This window comes from Cyclopterus lumpus, chromosome 16 (genome assembly GCF_009769545.1).
Source record: "Cyclopterus lumpus isolate fCycLum1 chromosome 16, fCycLum1.pri, whole genome shotgun sequence".
NCBI classification, from domain to species: Eukaryota; Metazoa; Chordata; class Actinopteri; order Perciformes; family Cyclopteridae; genus Cyclopterus; species Cyclopterus lumpus.
Window position 1 is genome coordinate 8,458,350 of NC_046981.1, and position 25,530 is coordinate 8,483,879.

The 25,530-nt window shown below is 39.3% G+C and overlaps 2 protein-coding genes across 2 annotated transcripts; both read right to left on the bottom strand.

Moving 5' to 3' along the window:
- Positions 1–300: 300 nt before the first annotated feature.
- tnxba (tenascin XBa) lies at positions 301–4,902 on the bottom strand. Its single transcript, XM_034554311.1, has 14 exons — positions 4,782–4,902; positions 4,553–4,684; positions 3,204–4,448; positions 2,962–3,084; positions 2,685–2,828; positions 2,465–2,584; positions 2,221–2,376; positions 2,033–2,145; positions 1,802–1,934; positions 1,555–1,706; positions 1,366–1,462; positions 1,093–1,254; positions 838–1,001; positions 301–740 (listed from the first exon to the last, which is right to left on the bottom strand). The coding sequence occupies exons 1-14, from the start codon at positions 4,900–4,902 to the stop codon at positions 642–644; spliced, it is 2,961 nt and encodes a 986-aa protein (XP_034410202.1). The 3' UTR covers positions 301–641.
- Positions 4,903–11,212: 6,310 nt separating this feature from the next.
- c4b (complement 4B (Chido blood group)) lies at positions 11,213–25,012 on the bottom strand. The gene is made up of 41 exons (XM_034553505.1): positions 24,658–25,012; positions 24,123–24,312; positions 23,855–24,029; positions 23,674–23,744; positions 23,496–23,584; positions 23,318–23,400; positions 23,142–23,229; positions 22,480–22,603; positions 22,220–22,361; positions 21,731–21,843; positions 21,483–21,641; positions 21,211–21,378; positions 20,923–21,114; positions 20,598–20,741; positions 20,370–20,493; positions 19,943–20,008; positions 19,619–19,831; positions 19,412–19,526; positions 19,112–19,182; positions 18,883–19,022; positions 18,553–18,768; positions 18,124–18,175; positions 17,934–18,023; positions 17,643–17,849; positions 16,908–16,983; positions 16,567–16,759; positions 16,363–16,458; positions 15,777–15,939; positions 15,219–15,412; positions 14,944–15,102; positions 14,792–14,851; positions 14,627–14,717; positions 14,375–14,546; positions 14,155–14,245; positions 12,704–12,778; positions 12,527–12,629; positions 12,345–12,434; positions 12,139–12,243; positions 11,955–12,038; positions 11,714–11,846; positions 11,213–11,628 (listed from the first exon to the last, which is right to left on the bottom strand). The coding sequence occupies exons 1-41, from the start codon at positions 24,717–24,719 to the stop codon at positions 11,487–11,489; spliced, it is 5,121 nt and encodes a 1,706-aa protein (XP_034409396.1). The 5' UTR covers positions 24,720–25,012; the 3' UTR covers positions 11,213–11,486.
- Positions 25,013–25,530: the final 518 nt, after the last annotated feature.

Below are 25,530 nucleotides of genomic sequence, written 5' to 3' on the forward strand. Positions count from 1 at the left end.
TGTCTCTTAGCTTGTCGGCTTGTTTTCACTAAAATCAAGGATGTCTAAACATTTTGTAGGTCAACATATCTGATGATAAGATGAATGCACCACATACACAGGGCCAGGACTTGCTGAAGGGCATGATAACATTTCACAGTTGACATGACATCAGTCATTGCATTTCTTTAGAGTACAGGGAATGAAGAAACAGTTTTTCATCAAAGGATTTGGGGTGTTTTAATTCACTGTAACATAACCAAATAATCGACACTTCAGACCCAGATCAGCCACATTTATTCCAATGGAGTGAGACAGTGCATATTCAATTACAGTAGTAGTGGGGTGGCACAAGAACGTATTGGAGTCAATACAAAATGTGTTGAAATGAACGGTTCAGACAGAATAGTAGAACAAGATACAAAAAAGTTGCAAAAGACATTTCTCCACTCTTTTGGTATATTTCCAGAAAAATACAGAAACGAAAAATGTTGTTGAATCAAATGTACTGACAGCTGTTGTTATAGCTATTGAAACCAGTGTACATGCAATTTCATTTAAAATTGAAAAGTGACATGCATCAACTGTGAGATTCACTGTCTTCTGGATTTCTGGAGCTTTAATTATCCATCATGAATGAATGAAGGAAGACTGATGTAATCTTAGCCATGAGTTGCAGGAGAGAACCTGGACGGTCTGAACTTCATCTCAACGAAGGGAATGGAGGAGTCTTTACCTTTCCAGTCTATCCAGACTACTCCCTGATTCAAAACAGAGACATAGAGGTGATGCTATTTGGTTAGTGTGTTGTATCATAGAAGATAAAAGTGTTAAATGTCACAGAGAGGTGAACTGTACCTGATTATTACTGCTGATGCCATAAAGGCCATTAAGGTTGGCCTTGTAGCAGTTCTTGTACCACCAGCCTCCCATGTAGGCCTTGGCACAGTGGATCCCCAGGGAATCATGGTCCTTGTCCCGGGCTGAGAATGGGCGTCCATTATGGTACCTCATGGAGTCACCTGAGCGAGGAATAGTGACATTGATGTCTGAATTGTCAGGCGCTTACCGTAACATAGTATATGAACTGCACATTCCCAGTAAAGTGTTCACCTGCAGTTCCCGTGTAGCCAGACACTGCCAGAGTATAGTGCCTCTCCAGTGGACCAACGGAGAAGTTTGCGTAGTGAGCGTATGTGGTATCATTCCCAGATTGCATATCCACTCTCAGACTCACAGGGCCAACACTGGTCAGGTTGTGAAGGAGCTCGTTTCCTAATAGATAGAATGATAGAAATTTAAAGTAAACAGATGAGGCCAATTTATTTAAAATATATATTTTATGCAGATGCATGTGATGGTAGTCAGAATTTGCTTCAACTGTACCGAGCCAAAATTCTTCGCTGAGGTTTCCAAAGCCAGCACTGTATTCACTCCACGTTCTGTAGAAATCGGTCTTCCCGTTCATCCTCCTCTGGAATACCTACAAACACACATCAGATCGGTGTCCATTATCCAAAACAATACTGCCATTTTCTCTGTACAAAGTTTTCAAATAGCAGCAGTTTATCTCACCGTCCAGCCACCTCCCTCAGTCTCCATGTCACAGTAGACTCGGGCTGCTTGTCCATCTTTTCCTTGCGGGTAGATATCCAGCTCTCCTGACTGCAGAGCTCCATTCAGCAGCTCCTGAGAGCACTCAGTAGGGAAAGGGAAACGCAGTTTCCCTAAAGGATAAAGTCAAAAATAATATATTTGTTGAGTTAAAAGTATCGATAGGACAGATTAATGAGCAAGTACTCTGTGACATGATATACAACACCTGTAAGGAATTCTGTGGTGACAACAGATGTGTATTGTCCATCTCTCTCGCCTTGTACCAGAACAATATACCGTGACATTGGCAACAGCCCTGTCAACTTATACTCTGTGATGGACTGGTCCAGGATCACCTCCTAATGTATCCACAGAAAACACACAACGTTAGGTTATTCTGTAAATGTTGGGACTCTCTTTGTACTGTATGTGATAGTGATGAGGAAATAGGAATCACCTGTGTCTCCTCTCCTGCCACCTGGTAGATCAGTCTGTAGCTGTGATAAACAACAGTGGAAGTTCTCCATGCTATCACAGCAGAGCGGGGACCCACCTCACCGGCTTTAACCACTGAGGGACACAAAGATGTATTGAGTTCACACACTTTACACACAAGCTCTATATTTTATTGCAATCTTTACTCACCATTAGCTGTTGTAAATGTAGTTGAGATGGCCATGCTCTGCAGACTGTCCTTCTGGCTCAGGACTTTGACTGTGTACAGGGTGCCTCTCTGCAGGCCTCTCAGCTGGTGCTCCACAGAGTTTCCAGTCAGCATCACAGTCACTGTCACATTCGGAGCTGTGGCAAGAAGGAGAATTAATAAAGTAGCGTAGCGTAGTCGTTAACGCATTGTCATTATTTATGAGGGTGATATTGCTCCTCTCACTCTTGGAGGACTCATAGCTGATGATGAACCGGTCTACTTTCCCCAGACTGGGTGTCCATTGCAGCACAGCTCTGGTGTCTGTCACGTTGACAACTTGCAGATGTGTTGGAGGCGCGGGCACTGCAGTCAAGACATAATCCGTAATGTGTTTCTTGCGGTTTTCACACAGTAAGACAAAACAAGTGTATGTGGATAATGGTAAGCGTATCTAACTGTGTACCTGTGGTGATGAGGGATATGAGAGCATCACTCTGGGCTCTGCCTTGTGTAGTAGTTATAGTGATAATGTAGGAGGATCCAGTAGACAGCTTGGTCAGAACCACATAAGATTGCTGCAACTCCACTGTCACAAAGCGGCTCTCCCCTAGTTGGACAATACATCACACATATCACACTCACGCAATCAATGCTTCCCAATGAAAAAAACACACACAAACTGATATTAAGCAAAAGGATTTTGACCTGAGATGCAGTATCAAGGCAGGCCTTAAACAAACCTGTGACGATGTTGGTGAACGTGACCCTGAAGCCAGAGAATGTTGTCTTTGGTTTGGACCAGGAAACAGTGATGGAAGACTCTGTTACATTGCTGAAAACCATCTCTGTGGCTGGCTCAGGACCTGGTTAGAGAAATCAAGGAGATTTGTATTCACATTTGACTACTCTCAGTACTGATTGTGTTCCTGGTCGTTGTGGAGAATATATGCTTTCATGTAAAATGTAGTGCAACTTGAGTTACCTGTAGTTGCAGTTGCTCTATGAATCTTTGATCTCCTCTCAGCTGCAGTGCCATACACATGCAGGACATAGCCTATGTTTGCCCTCAGGTTACTGAACTCCACAGAGCGTACGCTGCCAGGGACCACCATAGAGATCCTCTTTGTTTCAGCTTTGCCTTTAGATCCAACAACTTTACCGGAGGTGGCTGTCGTGTTGGTGCTCTCACTCTGTACATGGACTTCGGTTGTGTTCTTAACCGTGGAGGCCTTGTCTCCTTCAAGAGCTTCGTCTTCAAACTCCTCTTGGTCATCTTCGTCACCCTCTGTCCGTGGCTCTCTTCTGATCACCGTGAAGTTCTTGAACATCCCTTGTGGTGCTGACCACGTGACAGTGAAGCTGTAGGAGGAGATGTTCACGACCTTTACAGAACCTAATCCAGATCCTCCCATCCTTCTCACGCTGCCAGAACCGTGGGTGGTTGTTTTATTCTGCAAAACTCGAGTTTCGACTGACGTTGCTGCAATGGTTGAATTAACCAGATACTGACTCCGCTGTGTAAACTTGTCTTTTCCAATTTTTCCAGTTTCAGTGTTTCTGTTGTCAACAGATTGCACATTTGTAGTGTCTGCCTTTACCTTCTTGCTGCGTTTATTTCCAGAAGATTGAGTAACATTTTTGTCAGTCAGTGTGGACTGCTCCAAGGTCTCCTTCCCGGTTCTGGTTTTGTTGGTTCCCTCAACTTTTGTCAGAATGGTCAGAATTTTTGCCGTGCCATTAGATTTCTTCACATAACTCTGGGTTACATTGGTTTGAGGTTCGTCTTTTAGTTGGTCAGATCTAGGATGTGTTTTACTGGCAGTTCCTTCCTTAACAAGTTTGAGGTCAATTTTTTGGATGACCTTTTTAGAGGTCAAGACTGTTGTTTTGCCTTTACGAGCCTCTTCCTGCTTTCTTCCCTCATGTTTCAACAGCACTTGACCAACAGTTGGGCGACTGGTCTTTGTGGCACTTGAAGAGTCTTTTGTAGTAATTTTCTTCACAGAGGCTTCTTGTTTTGTTTGTGTCTTAACAAGACCTGCTTTAGCATTAGTAGACACTATGGGTTTGGTCTCAGTTTCTTTGGCGTCAGACTCTTTTTTCTGCTCTCTCTTCTGGAAGAGTGTGTGCTCTACTTTGGTGCTTTTCTCCTGCATGCTTTCCTTGTCTTTGTTCACCTGCAGGGTCACTGTTTCCACGGTTACCTTGCCTTTTCCTTTGGCGGTTTCTGAAATTGTAGCGTAGAGTAAGTACAAGTGAAGGATGACTTTCTCTCACTTAAAGATATGTGACTTTAATCACATCCAAAAAACGGTGCAGATTTTTACTTACTTTTATTACACTCAGCTCCTTGTGCACACTTACTGCAGTCTAGACCCACGAATCCCTGTTGGCAGATACATTTCCCCTTCTCACATTCCCCATTGCCACTACAGTCATTTTGACAACTTGCAGAACATGGACCTGGGCAGCAACACAAATAAACAAAATTACTAAATCCACATCTCTAATAATATAAATATATAAATATAATAATCTGAAGAATATGACAGAATTATACATTTCTCTTTCAAAGAGGACATCTCTCTTTCCAGTCGGGCCACGCGTCCTTTCAGCGCAGACATGTCGGCCTCACATCCCCTAGTGCATCCACCAGGCATCAAGCTGATCCGATGCGTCATCACCAGAGGAGTGCCAGGCTTCAGCTTCAGCTCGTGCTCCTTGTCGTTGCTGGAATCGCAGCCATCACTGATGACCACCTTAATTGGTTGTGCAGGTGCAGGCTTTTCTTTGGTGGTGGTGGCGATGGGAGCTTTGATTACAGCGCTCCGATTTTCAGAGGATGTGACTTTATCTTTGTCGGCTGCAGAACCACCAGGTGTAGCGGCCTTTGCTGGTGTTGATGGAGCAATTTGAACTACTGTGGGGGCAGGCTTGTCTTTAGTGGAGGGAGATTTAGCTACAACAGTCTGATTGAAGGAGGCCGTGGGTTTGTTTTTGGCGGTTTTAACCCCACTGGTGGGAGCAGACTTTGGGGATGTTGACTGAACATTTGGAGCTCCAGTGGGGGCAGGCTTGGCTTTGGTAGCCTTCACCTCACTGACTGCAGAAGCCTTTACTGTTGGATTGGATACAATTGTCTGATTGACTGTGTTTGGCTTTGGGGTTGGGCGAATGGTCTGTTTGGCAAGGGCAGAAGTGGTTTTTGGTTTTGACTGGGTGAAAACCGCATTGAGTTTGGACGCGTCACTTCCTGTGGAGTTTCTCCTCTCATTGGTTGTGGATTGAAAGGAGGGAAATGGTGTGAGAAGGAGGATAAGTCCCAGAGTAAACAGCATTTTGAGCCAGAAGCAATAGCCAAAACTGGTATTGCCTTTGGTGGATCTGTATGTATGTTACTGTAGAATGATGAACTCCTTCCTCTTTATTTTTATGACCACTTTATGTCAGGTTTCTCCTAGAAATAAAAAAAACATGAAAGAGCTGAGTTGTAAACAAATTTGATGCATGACATTTAATTCCAAATCATTTTAGAGTTTTTTATTTTTACAAGAAAGGCTTGGCTGAGCATACATGCCATTTCCTCTCAGTTTCACAGCTAGAGTTCCTATTCACACATTGATGCTGCCTTCTACAAACTCCTGGCTATTAAGATACTACACTTAGAGCAATGTCAGGCTCCGTGCCTTACTCAAAAGTGACCTGACAGGAATTGCTAAAGCAAGGGGAAACATTACTTACTTTTAAGTTTGAGAAACTTATTTCAAGACAACCTTCTACCTGAGTGAAAAGTTATTGAAATAAGTTTATTAAACTGAATTGTAAGTACGTAACATGCTACAGGTTCCCTAAAAGTTAGATGCAGTGATCTCACATTGAGAAGGTTCACTCTGCAAAATAATGTGTTGACTGGTGCATAAAAGCATATCAGAATATTTCTAAGATGTGGTTTTGCATCAGACTACATATATATATATATATATATATATATATATATATATATATATATATATATATATTTATATGTTTATTAAATTCTTAATTTAAATTTCCAGACGCATCAGTGCAATGGAAACAAACAGAGAAAGCATCTGAGAAAGCATCATGGAAAAAATATATTACTGAGCAGAAATATCAAACTAAACACAATATTCAATAACAACATATTTTACCTTTTTTTTTACCTGTTTTTACTGGAAGAAACAACAATTATAGATGGAAGAATTGCAGCAGTGTTAAAATCAGCCATAACCAAACCAAGTAAAAATCTAAATGAGTTGATTCTGAACAGGAAGGAATAAGGTGACTTCAGCAGGAAGTGTAGAGTCTGCTGCAGGGACTATGCAGAGCGGTAACAGAGCATCACTGTATAGAACTGTGGGACACTGTACGTCTTTCACTATGCAGAAGCATACATAATCCTCTGCATCCACAACTCATAAAACCACTGAGAGAAACAGGTCCAGTCTTTGGTTTAAAACGGCAGAAAATCCAATAAATCATCCAGCATGTAAATAAATTAAGGCTTTGCTACACAGCAAGGCAACTTGTTTATGTTGCATTGGAGTTCATGGATCAACTGCATAATTGGCATTTAACTGAATTAATAGCCACTTTTTACTTATAGAGTAAAAAATGTCATACTAGCAAAGTATTCATTTTGACAGAATGAAAAATAATTCAAACTTATACCAATTATTGAGGTAAATGATAGTAGGTATATCCATTCCACATTATATGTGCACCCTGAAAGTTACACATCATGTCCACCAATCACTGCAACTAGTACAGTGTAACTGTGTTGGTCTTTTTAGCAACTAAAAGACATTATTATACAACAACACTACATTTTCCCACAATTGTATACGTATTCAAAACCCTGAGAATCAATTCAGCCATGCACTGTAAAGGCATTAGGATGTGAAAGAATATCAACAGACACCAACATGCAGGATATGAGTCCATTCATTAAAATAGTTACTACTCTGACACCATAATAAGTGCCATAACAAAATTAACTCACCAGAGTAATGATTTAGTTCTTAGCTTTATCGCTTTCTTTGTGTTGCTCCCTCCATCTGACGGGAAAAGCTCACCCAAATAGCTGAATATGATCAGGGAGGAGAGAGGTGAGAGAAAGGACCACCACTAAAAGGAGGAGAGTGATAGTCAGCTCCTACTTAAGGAACCCCCTCCCCCCTCCCCCCTTCCTTCCTCCACGCCTAGTGGTCCCACTCTCTCAAACACTATGGAAAATATTTGTATTGAACCAAAAAGTATGGCATTTTTGCACATTTCATTTTCTCCTTTTTGTAATGTTTTATCATGTCTCTATACATTTTGATGGTAGATTAAAAAACTTAAGCCTCAGTCGTTGCTTATATAAAGAATAAATAGTAATTTGCGTGTAATATAATGTAATCAGACTTTTATTCAACATGCTGAAATTGCAGTTTTGCTCTGAAACTATTCAGCACATTACATTACATTTGCATGGCTGATGACAATAATTGTAGTGTCTGCTGTATGTCACTTGACTTATACCGGACATTAACACCTAGACACAGCTTTGATTGAATAAAGCCCTGGTCTGAGAATCATGATTCAGCTGGAATACATAGCATAACACTGCAGGTATTCAGTGCGAACTCTGGGGGACAGGAACCTCTCGCTATATGAATTGGATGTTTGTTGGAAGGAATGAGATGTAACTACGTGGGAGTTATGTAAGTGACCAAGTACCCACCAGATTTAAGGATTTCTCTGTGAAGGCTCTGAATTTCTGACCAAATGGCCACCCACCATCCCACCTTTTGTAAACCACATGAAGTAAATCAAGGTCCAGATCAAACAGGGCACAAGTGACACTTTCCTACTTCTACAGGAGCGGATTACTGGAGCTTTTTATTGTAAGATAAACTGACATTTATTAAGATTCATATCATACAAAATGTAATTTTGTATTAGCTGCTCCTGTGAAGTCCTTTGGCACCAGACTGCAGAAGCTGTATTCACCCAATTCAAGCCACAATTAATAATAAAAAAGGAATCTCTAACAAACAGTTTAAATGAAATATCAAATAAAAATCTATACAGACAATACTATTTGTTACAGCAGCTTGTAACATTATTCATGTATTTCACAAAGACCATGCCTTTTAAGAATACAAAGTGCTTACTGAGATTAATACTTTGAAACTGCTCCACAGTAGTGATGGTCACTCACCCTGTATTAGTAATGCGTAGCTAGTGTATTGTTTACAGCCCGCTTCATAATAACTTGTTTTTTAGAATATGGCTTGAACATATTTCTAATAAAACAACAGCACGTCAATAAATAACAGTAATTTAATGTAAACATTACACTGTTTAGTAGTGTTTATGTCGTTTTTTTTTATAGAAAATGAATATCGCACATGGGATTTTTGGGTCTAGACACAGATTTTCTTGCATTGTAACTGAAAACTTGAAATCCCATTTACTATTGTTTGGCCTGTGCCTTGTTGTTTCTGTATATGGCCTTATGTATGGCCCACAATCAAAACAGTTAGGCCACTCTTGTCTAATCTATACATGAAATACATTAAAACCATCACATGATTTAGTCACTAAGACGGTGAGCATGCAAAACCATTTTGCATAACAGTTGTGAGACTGTGGTCAATGCATGAAGAAACCGCTCTCTCATAGTCTATTACTGTTACATGTACTTGCTCTATATATGTTACAGTGTCTGTGTGTATGTAATAACCCTCACAGTAAAAATATTGATTTACCTGTAGATATTTTTGTTGCAAATGCGTTTTTCTTGGCACGTACACCATGTTCTGATACCGACACTACATTACTCCAGCATCCCAATTTAGTAGACAATAAAGTGGCGATTAGTTATTATGGTTATTCCAATTGCCAGTCAGCACTATGAGAACATACAGCAAAGGACCTGGTTGCTAGTGGCTATAAAAGCGAATGGTATTTGAGGAAGGGTTGTGTTTGTCATGTGTGGAAGTTGTGTATAAACGTATACTGTCTGATTTACACCTGGGTTCATGGCAACGCTTGATCTGTGGTGGATTAATCCGTTTGTGGATGCCTTTAGAAGAGGAAGGTGACAAAGAGTGACATACTGGAAGCATAAAGTGATGCACATCTGGCCATACCGCTGAAGATAAATGAATAATTACTAACTGCTTTCTATACAAACGCCTGCTACACCTCTTATTTAAGAGGAGTACACGCTCATACACTCCTTTATTTAAATATGTATACATTCAGGGATGAATTCAGGAGAAAAACAGTCCGCTTCTTATCCTGAAGTGACACTTCATTAACATCAGGCGATTGCTTCTCTGGCATAGGCCTTTTTTTTCAGGCGGACATTTTTTACTTGTCATTGTAGGAAAAGCACAAGTGTTGCTAATTAAATTAACGTAAGGATTTTTGTTTGTTTCCCAGTAATTCATGACAGTCGTGAGCCAGCATGCACAATATCAAGTATTTCAGCCATCATTCATTGTATTAATTACGTCTGGGCTTTTCCTACTGTGATATCTTTCAGATGTCTTCTGTGAAAAAAGGCCTATTCAAATATAACCAAGTCACCTTGATGTTAACATCAAACAGTTATTGTTACTGTAGTGTGGACTCCTGAGTGGGTGGTCCTACTCCATCAGTGCCTCCATCTGCTGGCAGCCTCCAGAAACAGCTCCGCCCTCACTCAACTCCTTTCTGCACCTTAGACCACCCTCAAACCGCTGACCCTGTGATGGCCTTTGGAAAAATGGCCAAAACACACCTTCAACAACGAAGGCAACTGCACACCTAACTAAATATCCTCTAGTCGTACAAGCACATTTCACAATTCCCCAGGCAATTTCGCAGTTGATGCCCAAGCATATTTTGTGTGTCAGAGTAGGTGAGCCTGTACTCGTGAAATATGTGTATTTAGTGTAAATCTACAAATCTAAAGTATAAAACAAAATGCCGATCTTTGTTGAGAGAATATGTGTAGCTCGTTGTGCTGCACAAATAGCCTGAACAATAACTGTAACCACTGTTTCATGATTGTGACTAATCAAAAGCAGTCTACACTGCTTTGTCATTTAAAGCCATTAATTACTTTGAGAAGGTTACAGTAAAAAGAAGACCACTCTTTCCACTTTAATGTGCTGTTGCTGTTGGCTCCCGACGGGGCACTAAAGTAATCCCAAGATAAAAATGTGTGATGCTGAAGTCTGCATATTTATTTACCCTTTATTGATGCAAATTTAATGAAATGTCTAATAGCAAAGGCTGAAACAGTGCAGCCATTGATCTGGCTGTGATTGAAGTGATGGCTAGTACTCCCATGTTGCTTACTTTGGACCCGGCCTCAGAGATTAGAATAATATGAGCACATAAGCCCTTGCTTGTTCCTTGCCTCTCCACCCATGCCTCTCTCCTACTCCTGCTGCACCACTCCCTCCCACTACCCCTCGTTTTCTCCCACAACTTCTGTCTATATCGCACAACATGTATTATATAATTGCACTCTTCTGCAGCAGGTTTTTGAAGTGGAGCAAATGGACTGTTGGCTCTTAAGAGCAAATGAAGATCTATTATCATTATGAGCTGATTGATCCAAATCCTGTCACTGTGTGACTCCACTGGGAGCAAGCGAGCCAGTCTTATGTGCAGACTGTTATGCCACTTTATGTGTAGTTACTGTGTTGCTAACCCCAAACCACTCCCCGTCTCCCTTACTCCTTACCTTGCAGATGTTAAATTGGGAGGGAGGTTACTTTGAGGGGGTTTGCATTGAGTACAGAGACCCCTCTCAGAGCCGTTACTGCCGGTAAAAGAAGAAAAAAAAACATAAAAAATGAATATATTCAGCAGAAAAAGCTAAATCAAACCAGTACACCCAACTGAATCCCACTATTTGGAAGGACATTAAAGAGGACAAGTTAGTTTTTTCAAATGTGTTTTCAAATAATGATCTCAACACATACAAAGGTTTTTAGCAAACATGAATTTATTTAAACACTGGACATAAAGACATGATTAATAGTCATTGTAAGTGTCGTAAACTTAAAAATGATACTATAGTGGAGTCAGTCATTCACTTACTGTCTAGCAAGCATGTCTCAGTACGTATATGTATGTTCATATACTATTCATTCATGATTATAAACGGTTAAAAAAAAGAGCTCTAGACTTCCATGATGACTGTGCACCGCATGGGAAACTACTAAAAGGAAAGTTTAATTAAAATTATTTTTCTGTTTCACTGTCTGCAGCCATCTATCTTGTACTCATCTGTAAACAACTTAAACCCTGTGCAGGCAAATCTATTCGCAGATTTTTTACATTCTTTTGCAGAAGGCATTCTTTCAACCCAGGTGTTTGACTCCAACAAATACTGAATCCTACAAAAAAAGGGAGAGAGTCAAGAGAATGTGAATCAATCATTGTAAAATGATACTTACCATTAATATTACCGACTACACTTACTTTCCATTTGAGTCCGTTGTGGAGCCATCTTTTCCCATGATGAGATACTGTTTTCCCACGTCTAACTGTCCTCTACACTGATGCCTCTGAGCAAACACTCGAATGGAATTCTCATTCACATCGAAATCTCCATCTGGTAGACAGATGATTGCCATTATATTTATGATAGGTCTTTCAAGCATAGACATTTAAAGGTCAATGTCACACCATCTCTTAAAGCGTGTGGTTACAGTTTGCTTACGTGATCTGAGTACGTCGTTTACATTCATTGTGTACAGCTCAAAGTTACTCTTGATGGAAACATTGAGGACTTCAACCATGTATGCTGAAATAAAACAAAGTGTCACTATGTGAAAGTATGGATTGGAGATGTTCAAGTTAACAGTAGATACTTGACACCATAATGTCTTTTGTGCATTACTGACCGTAATCTACTATAGGGAAGAAGCAAGCATGTTTCAAACGGTCATTCTGTGTGATTCCCCGAACATTTCGTGATGGGAATGTATTTTGTATTTTATGACACGGTCCTAAAGAGAAAAGAAATTGTGCAATTTTTATTATTTGTACAAACGCTACGGTAATTTATTCATGGGAGTAAATCTACATGGGTCTTAGTGGAATGGCCTACTTTCTGCACATTGGCACACATCCTCTGAGCACAGTTTGGAGACCATTTTGCTCCTTCGGGGGGCGGAGTAGAACACAGTACACTTTCTGTCTGAAAGGAGGCACAAATAGTTCAGACATTCCTGGTGAATTAAACAAAGATGACCCCTCTATCTTGACAAAAAATATCAAAAAAAAGCTTACTTGGTTCATAATAATCATAGAACACAGCTGGAGCAGGCTGGAGCAGACCAATCGGTACTCTCTGTATAGCATCAAAACTAATACATTCTTCTGATTTATAGAGCTAGAGTGAGAAAATACATCTTTTAGTACTGAACATGTAGAATCTGTGTGGATGTAAATAGATGTCAGTCTTACCTCATTGAAGTAGAGCAGCACTCTTCCATAGGAGACCTCATAATGGGAAATGTATTGCTCAGGTGGCTCCTTGAGCTACAAAGAGACAAGATTTGAAGATTTCAATTTCTATTTTATGATGTCTAATCTTAAATTATACACTTTCCTGTTTGTAGGTTCAGAATGAAGGCTCACTAAGCTTAGAGTAAACATCGTAAACAGAGAAAAAGCTAGCCTTGCTCTGACAAAGGTCACAAATCATCTGTCCATAAACACCTCTGAAGATGACTAACTGTCAACCTGTATCTGAACAAAAAACTAAGTGTGCGTTGGACTGTTTCTTGGTCAGGTCAAGTGACTTCCAGGAGTGTCTACTTTTCAAATTTTTTGTACACACTTTGTATCCAAGAACCTATCTTTTTAATCTTTTGCACATATTTGAGCTTGTCTATTGAGAAAGGGAATGGTGATGTGCTGCAAATAGCTTCTCCCAACAGCTGAGGATGACAATGGGTCTTTCTCATTTCCTGATTTCTTACCTACTAGATTCTTTGAGTCTAGCACAGATTCAGTATAAAATAAGTATCAGGTAAATGTCATTTAGAAATGTGGTTAAGACAGAGCCTTGCGAGGAGCTACATGAATTGTGACCGGCAGAACGTTTGATTGTGCATCAGATAATCCTAAATAAATACAATTTATGAATACGGAACTGTTACATTTGTAGACTCCAGCCATTGTTTGAGATCATTACAGCTGTGTATCACGCCCATACACTGTATATAAGAAGTGGTCGCAGTCATCATGATTTGTGGACTGTTGTTATGAACGCCATCTTGGAATACGACCGTCGCCTATAGTTGTTTTTTTTGCAACCAATAAACAGAAGTTAACATACTTGGACTGTTGAGGAGTGACATAGAGATGCCGTATATGGGGGCAGCAACCTAGCTGTCTATCACAGTAAGCCCGCCCCTTATGGTCTATTTTACTCAAAAAGGGGCCATAATTAGTAAACAAACATCATGCTGTTTTGAAGAAGACTTGAAAATAGTGATTGAGACCATAAACTCATGTTTACAATGTTACTGAGGTAGTAATAAATCAAGTGAGAAGTATGGCCGTTTTCCCATAGACTTCCATACAATCTGACTTCTTTTTGAAACCAGAAGACTCGCTGGTCAGTAGAGCGAATGCAAGTTTTTTCAGCAGAACCGGAAGTCACGCCTCTTTTATTTGTTTACATGTGCCAAAAACACTACCGCAAAGGATCCACAGGTATTTCCTCGCTTATAGATCCTCCGGCAAGCCTCCTCGCTCCTCGAGATGCATTTTTGGATTTGGGATGTCCCACAAGATGGAGCGCTGCCATCGATTTCTGGAGTCACATGCCGGAGGAGCGAGAAATCGAGGTGGCACAAAATTGGGAAATGTGAAAAACCCAAGGATGAAGAGGAGGTAGAGCCACTAACCACGTCCAGGTCCTCAGTTACAGCCTCAAATCCACTCAGAAGTGTGATGTCAGCAATAGCCATTCCTGTGAGATTGCTGTTCAGGCTATGACTGCACATAACAAAATTAATGAAAAAAACAGGCTGAGAAAGAAACAGATTTATGACTTCATGCTCATCTCTCATGTCTCATGAGTACTTATATAAAGCGCGAATGTGATGTGAGTCTCGCGAAACTAACCTGACACAGACTGTGTAGCTGACAGCCTCATCTGAATTTAAGTTGGTTGTAAGGTCTCTCCTGTTTCGGGTGCGAGCATCAAACCACTCATTTGCTGATCGTGGCACACGCGCCTCATTTTCCTCGTTGATTTCATAGTCATCATAGTATTCATAGTTTTCTATGACTTTAGCTAGGGAGAAAGAGGTTAATGTAAAGCTTTTATTTTGAAATACATGTGGTTGTGACATCTTATCAGTGTCAAAAGCTCACCGGTGTACTTCACTTTCCCCTCCACTGTGACGCTGATAGACAGTTGGTCACAATCGGCCTTGGGGTCCAGCAGATGGTAAGCCTTCACAATCTGTCAAAGAGTGGGTGATTTGTTGTAAATTCTGGATCCCTTTCAGCGTATATAGAAATTAAACTTAAACTTACTTTAAGCTTGGTTTCGCCTGTTCCTGTTAATTTCACCACAATGTTGTTCCCTGAAAATTTCTGGTACAAATGACACAAGAACTGTAATCTAAGAAAGAGATTAAATATTTGTGTGTCTTTAGTGCAATGTTGATGATGCTGATAACTGATACCTTAAGGTCTGTTTCCACCTTTTCCTTCTTATTTTCCAATGCAAGTTTCACAATGTCACGCTTTCCTTGGACTGTGAACTCTGCTATTAGATTTACTTCAGGGCTGACGGCCCTCTTTAGCTCATACTCCGCAAGGGCTTCCAATGCCATGATGGTATCCTTGGCATTGTAATAAAACATTAATAACATGTTATTCTGTGCTAAACTGTATGATATGGGACCACAGCGATACAGGGTCTATGTCCAAAGAAAGAGATTATTAGGGTTCACATCACCTGTGATGATTTGTATCCTCCAAAATAGTTTTCTTGAGTGGTTAACCAGCAGGCTGTTTGGTCTGCCCACTTGGTATGCCCGAGTTCCACTGCTGCGAGCAGGGCATAGGCTGTAGTCTCTACTGTGATGGCAGCTGCATGCGCTTGATTCTGTGGGGATGCATTCGCTGTCCACAGATAACAGCCATTTGTCCCTGATAATTAGAAATAGGCAATAAGTAAACATTACAAACATTTTAAATAATAGGAATTTGTGATACACATTTTGGTTGTCTCTTAGGGTTGGGTGATATGTAAATATGAGATCATATAAATTGATCAACTACTGATAATGATAATGATAACATCACTTGAATATCTTTGGGCTGTATTTTGCATCAATGTAATGCAATACTTTGCTTTGTCAGGCAGTTTATTTACCGGATTTATTTAACATAGTCAGTTTCTCAATTGATTATACTCAACTGGCTAAATTTATTGTTTCATGATATTTAATGAAACAGGGAATTACATATTTTATCCATATCACCCACGCCTTTTTGCTTTGATTGGACATGCCATTAGTAGCCAGTGTGTGAAGCTTTGTCCAGGCAGATGAATGGTCTGTTCCCTTTGGCAGGCAAACTGCGAGGCAGTAGACTGTAATGGCAACAGCATAGGGATGCTGAAGCTCCTCAAGGTGTGACAGGAGATATGTTGTTGATCTGGCAATGCTTGCTTCCTGGTAGAAAGTAGCATGAGGGCAGTCATTTTTTTTACATATTAGGCATAACCTACAGTCAAAGTGTATTCATAATAACAAGGCTAACAGTCAACAACAACACAGATCTATGAGGCTGCAGCCACAGCAGTGCTTCGAGCTAAATGATAACGTCAGCATGACAACCTGCTCTCAGTGGATTTTTACCATCTTATTTGAGCTTGTTAGCATGCTAACGTTTGTTGCGAATGGCGTTAGTTTTGCAGGTAAAGGGCAAATCAATGTCAATATTTAGCTCTGAGATGTAGTGGAGTGAAAAATACAATATTTACATATTGGATATCGATATCTATATAATTTAGTCTGGACCAATGTGTTGCCATCTCAAAAGACTAAAAATGCTGCAAGCATGGCTAAAAATAAGCAATAAGTCGTTCTACTCACCGCATCACTTTTCAATTGGTTTTTCAGGAATTCAAGCGACCGGTGCAGTGCAAGATTTATGAACGCCGTCATGGATGCATATTGGTCTTGGCTTATCTGTTTTGAACAAATGGAGACAAATACTGCATTCAAATTACCACTATTGAGTTTGTTGACACATTTAATATCGTTCTATGTATATGCATGTTCTAACATGAATGTTACCAGAACTCCTCTGTGTAGCACTGGATGTGGGTCACGAAATGACCCATCAGTCTTCTGTACTGAGAGCAAGTAACTGACTGAGTGCCTGATCTGATCGTATGGCACAACCGTAGCCTTCCTGCCCTGCAGTCCAAAAGCCCCTGTCTGACGCTGCGCCACCAATGATAGCACTTTCACCACAAGGGCGGTCACCCTGCAGACAAGAGAAGGAAAAACCCAGGAGAAAGGGGTTGAAAAATAAATGATTTATTATTTGAGATACTTGGAAATGGAAGAAGTTGATTTACAATGTGAGACATTGAAAGAAAATATCGTTACAGCAGTGTAAACCATATACTCACCAATTACTAGATGGCACTGAACCCCATGCTCCATAAGAACCGTTGGGTTTCTTGTATGCTAAAATCCTTATATAACCTGACAAAGAAAGTGTTAGCTTTGTTAAAAACAAAAGAAATATATAACATTGTTTGTTAGTGGCCTGTAACCGTGGTCCTGCCTGCCTGACACCCACTGCTACTATAATTATTATTATTAGTTGCATTGCTATTTCAATTACCGATACCACGACAGCTTTTATTGTCATTATTATTCTAGTACATCCACTGCTGCTATTCATATTAGTAGTCGTAACCTTTTCATCATGGCTACTACTCTCATTATATGAATAATTTCTATAATTTGTATTCAATGTGTTGTAATTCTGTGATGTTGTCTATTGCACTTCTGTCCATCCTGGGAGAGGGATCCCTTCCTGTACCGATGTGAGGATCGTGGGACAGAGGATGTCGTATGTGTAGAGATTGTAACGCCCTATGAGGCAAATTTGTGATTTCATATAAAATAAATTTAATTGAATTGAATAGAGGATGAAACGTTGATAACATCTCACAATACCAACGTGAAACTATCCAGTTGCTCTCAAGACACCTTTTTGTGGATCAGAGTGTGACAGAAACTGAAAGACCACCTTTAAATTCTGCTAACGCAAGAAAAGAACTATCAACATAAACTCACATTGAGGTCCTTAGAAATTATGACAGATGAAAGACGTTACACATTTGACCACTTCCTACCTGTCTCGATTTTATCAAGGGCATCATCTCTGGTACCAGCAGGCATGTCGAACCATTGCTCACTCAGGTCGAGGTAGCGGAGGGCTGACAATGTCGGGGCCAGTCGTACCATCGTCTGTTCTAAACATCCCGTTGGCAATACAATCAGTTTAGCAACCTTCTGAGGAGAAAGAAGGTTCCTCGCTTGTGAACTGCCAAATCCATCCCCTGTCAGACAAGAACATTGATAGGGTAAGACACTGTCATTTACAAAGCTTTGTGAATTGTATGTCTGTGTCTAACACCACATACCTTCCACTGAAATGAAAATATTGGAGATGGAGTCGGGGACTCTGTTATCTGGTAAAATGCCATTAATATTGATAGTTTCTGAGCGCCTCCCTATTAAGATAGAAATAAGTAAATTGATTAAAGTAAATGTGAAAAATTAAGAATAATGGCTGCCATGCAAGTATCACTAAGAAAAACAGAAACAACTTACCATCTAATTGAATCACTCTGGTTTCTTGTACTCTCTTTTCTATTCCTTCTGTCTACAACCAAATAGAGAGCTGATTACTGTGTGTCCTTTGCCTTACACTTGAAATGACTTAAATATAAAAGGTTTTAATGCATTTTAATGCATACTCATAATGAATTGAGGCTTTAGGCCTTTAACACACAAGCACAGAAATAAAAACTTACAACTATTAATAACACTTTCGTCAATTTGTAAAAACTGACTGACCATTGAGTTGTGATAAAATGCTGATATGATATGTATGGAGGGTTAACAAAGGCAAGATATTTTTACATAGGTTTAGATCCAATATGACTTTCAATATGTAATATATACAGTATGTCCATATATATTTTGTCAGTTAGGCAGCTATTATAAAATTGTTTTGCAAATAATATCTTTGTCACTCACCAACACACTCAAAGTCTTTTCAACTGCGTCTATTCCGATCTCACCCTCTATGTCATAGAGACGTATTTTGATGGGTATTGAGCCGGTTACCATGGGGACAGCAGAGAAGGAGACAAACTGGGAAGACTCTGGCTCCACAGTAATGTTAACAAAAGATGTCGTAGTGGCTGAGCCGGGGGAGCAAAGCCCTTCAGTTTTTTCCATATGAACTGCTACCTATAGAAATGCAGGTGTCCACATATATAACATCAATCATTTAATTTAAATGTGTACAATAGGTGGTTGATGTTCTTAGTGCCACTTAATGTCAGTCAATAAGGAGATTTCTACCTGTCGTCTGGTATCGCCATAGTTGTAGATAACAGGCGAAATGGATAGTTGCTCATATTTCTTCACTGAGTAAGGCAGTCGCAGAGAAACAAATGCCTTCTTAAATGCTTTGATCTCAGACGGCTTAACTACACAGAAACCTGAATGAAACATAGTGGAATTGCAGTTATTATTTTAAAAATAAATCAAAATATCCAAAAGCATCTGTGGAGTGGGAAGCAGTTAATACCAGTGGTTGCAGATAAAGTGACGACCTGAATCTCCCATGTGGTGATGGAATCAGGTAGAGTCAAAGGATACCTAAGGGGTTTCAATTAAGATCAAATTAATGAACTGATTATATACATAGAGATTGTAAGGTGAACTTAAGGTAATGCATTTAACTAGAATAAATTACACTGAACATTAGAAAATGCGGAATCCTCACATTTACAATATTATAAGACACAAAAAGGAACGAATGCAAAGGATTAAAATGTTGTGGAAAAGAAAATATTACATACAAATATAAAAACTGTCAACTTCTTACCTTCCTTTACCATCTACAGTGAATTCTGTGAAATCAAAGCTTGGGGGGAAAAAACGTCGAATGTACTGAGCAGAAGTGTCCCAGAAGAACTGTTCAATGTCATTTAATTCAGTAGCTAAAAATTAGAAAAATAGTTGTGTTACTTATTAGATGATATCTTAGCAGGTGTGTAAAGTATTTAATGTTCACATGACAATTTCATCTCACTCCTGCCGAGTCCTTTTTGGGCGTCCTCTCGTATCTTTTTTTGTCTCAGACCCTCTCCTTCAAGGCAGCATCTCAAAAAGGCCTGTGCGCAGGCAGGATCTGCCTCCACCAGAGAGACTCTCTTCACTCTCTCCTCACATGTTCGTCTCATGGGGATGAGAGAAAACCCGCGGACACAACAGACTTGCAAATGATCATCGGTAAAGTTTGATTCTGAAAGTGAAATTAACAGGAAAATAAAGGTCCTATCGTTATGGCATATTCTTTACAGAAGTATCTTACATTACCTCTGACCGGAGTCACAATGCAGGAACGTTGTCTTACTTAAAGTCATCATTTCTTGTTGAAGGTCCACTGCACGCCTTTGTCGAGCAGCTTGTGAATCACAGCCTGAAAGAGTAGGATAAAGCATTACAATTCAGCATGGGATAAGGAAGTGGATAGCCGCTACATTATAATCACTGCCTTTTACTCTTACTCAATAGTCTCTCCTACTACTTGTAGCAGTATTTACTTTTGGTTTTATTTACTTTTGGATCAAATGCAATATTATTTGTATCACACTGCGATGGCCTACATCCCATTATATAAACCTTGGGATCTATTAAAGTGCTTAATGTACTGTACACTTGAGACCATCTTTATTTAATCTAGACAAGTGTAATCTACTGTATAAGACAATGTACATAATGTATTTGTCTTGTTAACATTTTCAAGGATTTAAGGAAGAAAAGTTGTGTTTCTGTCATACTCCTTTTCCACATTGATTTGGATTCAGATACAAAAGACAGGCCAGCATCTGTTAGTACAGAAGCAGGATCAGATCCTCCGCTGAATGAGCAACCAAGGTCATACGACTGCATGGAGGAAAAGACCTGAAAAGTTGGAAGAAGATCTTGAAATGTACTGCATTATAATGTATGTTGATTAAAATAACCTCAGTGTGTTGTAAGAGAGAGCGCTTGTGTGAAAGTGTTACCTGTTTGGCTGTGAGTTTATTATCGGCATTGAGAGCGTAGATAGCCTTATCTACAGCCAGCAAAGCCACTTTGGCTTTCTGTCCATATAAATCAAATTCTATCCAAGACTGTTTTCCAGGTTCTAACGGGCCCGTTTGTTGTACCTAAATATACACATGTAACCACATAGGCTGAGTTCAGCAGTTGAAACGAAACTAGACAGAAAAATAATTTGACAATGATAAGTGTTCGTTACTTTACAACATTATTTTACGTACAGACTTAACCTACTCAAGCCCAGTAAACAGAAGTCAGTCTGCACTCGTATCTGTTCTGTTTACTCACATTGACCGTTAGCTCACATTCATCCTTGACATCTACCCACACCGAGTCCGCAATGATGTCACCATCCTTGCTGTAGTAGTAGCCAATCAGACGGAAGGATGGCACCATATCAGATGTTATTTGCAGGTTGTCTATTACTGATTTACCAATTCCGAGAGAGCCTTTTTTTATTAGGATCCCGCGACTCAAGACCTACAACATAGTCAATTTAAAATTGTTAAGATATAAGAAACTGTTGCTTCTCTTTGTCAAAATAGACCATGTTGTATTCACTCAGTTATGTCTCACCATGTAGTATATATACCCATGTGTTGGGCCATTGATGGTGTTGTACGTTACTTTTAGTAGATCGTCCACAGAGTACATCTTGTTGGTAATACTCAAGTAAAGGAAACTGTTACTCGGAGATGAAGCGCTCGGAATTACTTTCTTTTGTTGCTGGCCATCTGCCGACACCTAATGAAGTCAAGGTGTTAGTGAACAAATAAACTGAACTAATGGAAAATCCAGTGGTATATCAATTTAAAAATAAATTGTGATAGTTGTTTAGGGATACTAACTACAACAGTAATCTGAGCTCCAGTGGGCATATTAAAGACAGGAAACACTGCCCCCTCCTGGTTGGTGGTTCCTTGCCAAGATTCCTCTGAAGATGTTGTTACATTAATCTTTACTGGCACATCAGCTGCTGGGGACCCATCTGGAAGTCGCACGACCATCTATAGTGACAACAAAACGAGATATTTTACATGCACAATCATCACAGTCATGTACATAGCTTTGTTTCTCCTGTTAGTTTCATGCATACCACCACATCTATTGGGTATGAAGGAAGGAAATATGAGCGAGTTCGAGAGAGATCCATGGTGTATTTGTGGGCGATGATAGGAAGGTAAACTTCGGCCTCTTGTATTTCACCACCTGGGTCATAAAATGCAGATATCAGATGTAATGAAAAATCACAATAGTATCCTCCTCTTCTTCGTGTACCTTCTCAAAATCTAGATGGTACATCTCAAGGTGTTTGTCCTTCAATGTTGTGATGAATTATCATTATCATTATTGTTATTATTAGAAGTAGTAGTTGCATTACTAGAATTGTTATTATTTTCAATGTGACAGTGACGGTACTTTCTAAGATTTGCATAACAAGAAACAGAAACATTTAACAGGAGAAAACATCATACTTTACTGTGCAGTACTGTCACTAAACAACAAATGTTTTAAACATAAAATAAATTCTCTCTTTACAACTTTGTTATTTCAAACATTGGCGTGTGGCAGAGTATCCTTTTACTTTGTATGTTGGTGACAAATACTCTCAAGTAGAGTTGCGCTCCCTTCTGCTGTAACTCGGAGAGGGTTTTGTTCTGTTGTTTTTGCAGGTGCACCTTTAAGTCTTCTATCTGTAAAGAAGCTGCTGCAGCTCCATCCTTGACCTGGAAGAAATGGCATACATTGTTGATAGTCAAGTACTGTAACAGATGTAAAATATTACCAGATTATCTGATCTCAGATCTTGAAATGACATTTCCTAAAGATATCTGATTTCCTCACCGAACCAGTTAACTCCAGCCCCCTGATAAACACAGGCTTCATTTTCTGGCTACGGGTTTTATCTTTTTCAATCACTCCAAATTGGCAGTGGTAAGCCCCTTTAACTTGCTCTCCATATGAATACCTAGAGAGAAAGTTAGGACAAAAAAAGAGTCTGAAAATGTAACATTATTTATAATTTATGGTAAAGTTTTAAATAAGCAGCTGTGTATAACATCATGCTGTATTGTAAAATACATGGAAAAGCATTAAGCAAAACAGTGCTTTTTTGCCACTTTTAACTCATGTTGGTGATTTATGATAAGCTATTAAGCTATTGAGTTGTATTCATTGTCCTAAATAAGGGAGGACCTATTATTGACATTGACATAGAAATTAGAGTATTTGGTTGTCTGACTGCAATTGTTGTGTGTTGCGATAGCCTATTTATGTAACATTTTATTATCGGTTATTTCATGCAGATACACATCTTTGTATGGTTGAGATGTGTTTTCTGTTGCGCATGTAAGGGTTTCACATTAGATTTCTGGCAAAGTTATGATTTGGAATGTTTTATATACAATTGGGCAGATTTTGAATTGTGATTAGGCGGCCAAATTCCGATTAATGCTGTTGAAAACTTGGTAGTAAAGTAGATTTAATGGGGAATTAATCAAACTTACCTTGCTACGATGGAGAAGTCAAACTGTTCTGCCTTCAACAAAATATAGCTCTGCTCCATTGCAATGTCCACGTCAAAACTCGGTAAAACTGTGTAACAATGACAAATATTTTGAAAGGTATAATCTGTTCATTTTAAACAAGAGGAACATGTTCAAATCAAGTAAACCTAACTTACCAAATTTTTGGACTTTGAACTCTCGAGACACAGCATTTGCTTCATCATGTTCATAGTGTGCTGCAATCGTCCATGTGCCCAATCTTTGTAAACAAAACATACGTGTGTTATTACAGTGTATCAAACTTGGTTTTGCTGTTATGTAAGAAGCAGTTTTTGTAAATCTGTGGTGACATACTTCGATACATCAGGTATGGGGAAAATGCCTTGGAGTACCCCTCCCTTGGCAGTCTTTAGTGTCTTCATTACTTTATTTCCAACAGCATTCTGTAATTAAATGATAAAAGCATGAATCATGAACTGAAACCATGAAAATCATTCATGCAGACCTACCAAAGTCCTCTTCAATTACTCACATATACTGATATCTGGAACACCTCCTTGTGAGGCCTCATTGTGTGGTCAAGAGTGAACACCCTGTACCTCACTAGAAGAGAAATAATCAACATAAAATTGAAAAACAATGAGTTAATTATTAAGTTGAGCATTCTTTCACATTGTTTTACCTTTCTTCAGATGTGTTGACTTTTCTTTTACCTTTCTGTGTTGGGTTGTAGATTGGCTGATCAGTCTGAATGAAGATATAGCCCCTGTGTGCTGATATCAGAACCTTTGTTGTCTTCCTGGTCGTGAAGGAGGGGCTCTCTGCCACCAGCAGCAAGTATTTTAGCTCATTACGTTGAGGTAATCTTAACATACGCTCCCTGTCCATCTGTAAAGATGCACATTAGAAAAGTTTGGGTCAATGACATCTTAGCCCCCTCTAAAATGTATGCTTTTGGATGAGAGGGGAAGTTTCTCATACCATGAGCTCAACTGTTTTGGTCGCCCCTTCTACAGCGCACAGAGTGGTTTTCTTCTCAGACACAACAGTACTGGTACTCTCATGCTCCAGGTAGAGAGTGACAGGACTATTAAGATAAGAGTTTCCAATCTGGACAAAAACCTTCTCATTAACACCCACATGAAACACACGGGGGGCTGAGATGAAGAATCTGCACAAAAATGGGAAACATATAGCACCTTCATTGCAATATTTTGTATTCAAGGACTTCTATGCCTATACAAATAAACATCTGCAATGTTGCATATTTAGTTTGATCTATGACATTATAGCAAAATGATGATAATTTAACATCATGCCAAAAACACATGTTAACTATTATATGTAATGATGTAATGATATGTATCATTAGATATAATGAGAGAAGCAGATATTGTTGAGAAGCAGATATTGTTCTGTGAGAAGCAGATATTGTTCTGAGAGAAGACGATATTGTTCTGAGAGAAGCAGATATTATTCCGAAAGAAGCCGATATTGTAGTTATTTCAATATTTACCTGCGCGCTGAACACTCCATAGTCAAGATCAGGAACATAATGGGAAAGATGTAGCACTCCATTGTGCAGCTTCTATTTCTTTGCCTGCTCTGACAAGATATGTTGGTTAACTGGAGTTTTATTATTCATCCACCCCTGTATTTCTCAATCATTGGATCTCTCTATTCCCTGCCCTTTTTTTCTCCTTCTTTTTTTTTTCCTTAGAAAGAAGTATCATTCCTCAGATTTATGTTAAATGTATCACATGCTAACTGATACATAAACTGAGACAATCCTCTTACTGGTAGACATAACATGTGAACTGATGTGTACAGGTGTGTGGACTGACAGATGCTTTTCAGACTATAACATGTCTGATTTGATAAATCACTGCTTGGCTTGCTGCATGGAAAGTGTTTGTTCTTGTTTCACAATGTGTACTCATTTCCTCATTGTTTAGTGCAGTCACCCAGAATTTCCCCAAACCATGTGATTTACAAGAAATCACGTTTAGGCTCATTGAAATGGAGGGAGCCCTGTTTACTGGTTCAGGAATGATTTGCAAAGTAGAGCTCCAGTATTTCTGTAAACCCCCTAATTACAACAATTTCTTCAGTTTAGTGAATGTGATTTCAAGTATATCTTATCAGTAGTTATAAGCGCCTCCTATTTATCCCACATAAATGTCCTGTGTAGTTTATGTGTAACTTTATAATTTACATGCGTGTATTGAATTGATGAATGTGTTCTGATTGGGTCAAATTAAACAGTTTTATGACACGACAGACTATTACCAGGTTGTGATCTCAGCAATGAACAAATATATGCAGAGAAAAGGTCACACACTTTATTTTCCTCCACATGAACAACTTCATGCAGTTAACAGTTACAAAA

What these genes read in the sequence shown, in the direction of transcription:
- tnxba (XM_034554311.1), bottom strand. Translation starts at nt 4,902, where the DNA reads ATGACGCATCGGATCAGCTTGATGCCTGGTGGATGCACTAGGGGATGT. An exon ending in GTCCTCTTTGAAAGAGAAAT is followed by an intron (nt 4,685 to 4,781) that starts GTATAATTCTGT and finishes GTTGCTGCCCAG; the next exon opens with GTCCATGTTCTGCAAGTTGT. An exon ending in GTTCACCAACATCGTCACAG is followed by an intron (nt 2,829 to 2,961) that starts GTTTGTTTAAGG and finishes TTGTCCAACTAG; the next exon opens with GGGAGAGCCGCTTTGTGACA.
- c4b (XM_034553505.1), bottom strand. Translation starts at nt 24,719, where the DNA reads ATGGAGTGCTACATCTTTCCCATTATGTTCCTGATCTTGACTATGGAG. An exon ending in CCAAAAAGGACTCGGCAGGA is followed by an intron (nt 19,527 to 19,618) that starts GTGAGATGAAAT and finishes TCTAATTTTTAG; the next exon opens with CTACTGAATTAAATGACATT. An exon ending in CTTCCCTATAGTAGATTACG is followed by an intron (nt 12,039 to 12,138) that starts GTCAGTAATGCA and finishes GTTTTATTTCAG; the next exon opens with CATACATGGTTGAAGTCCTC.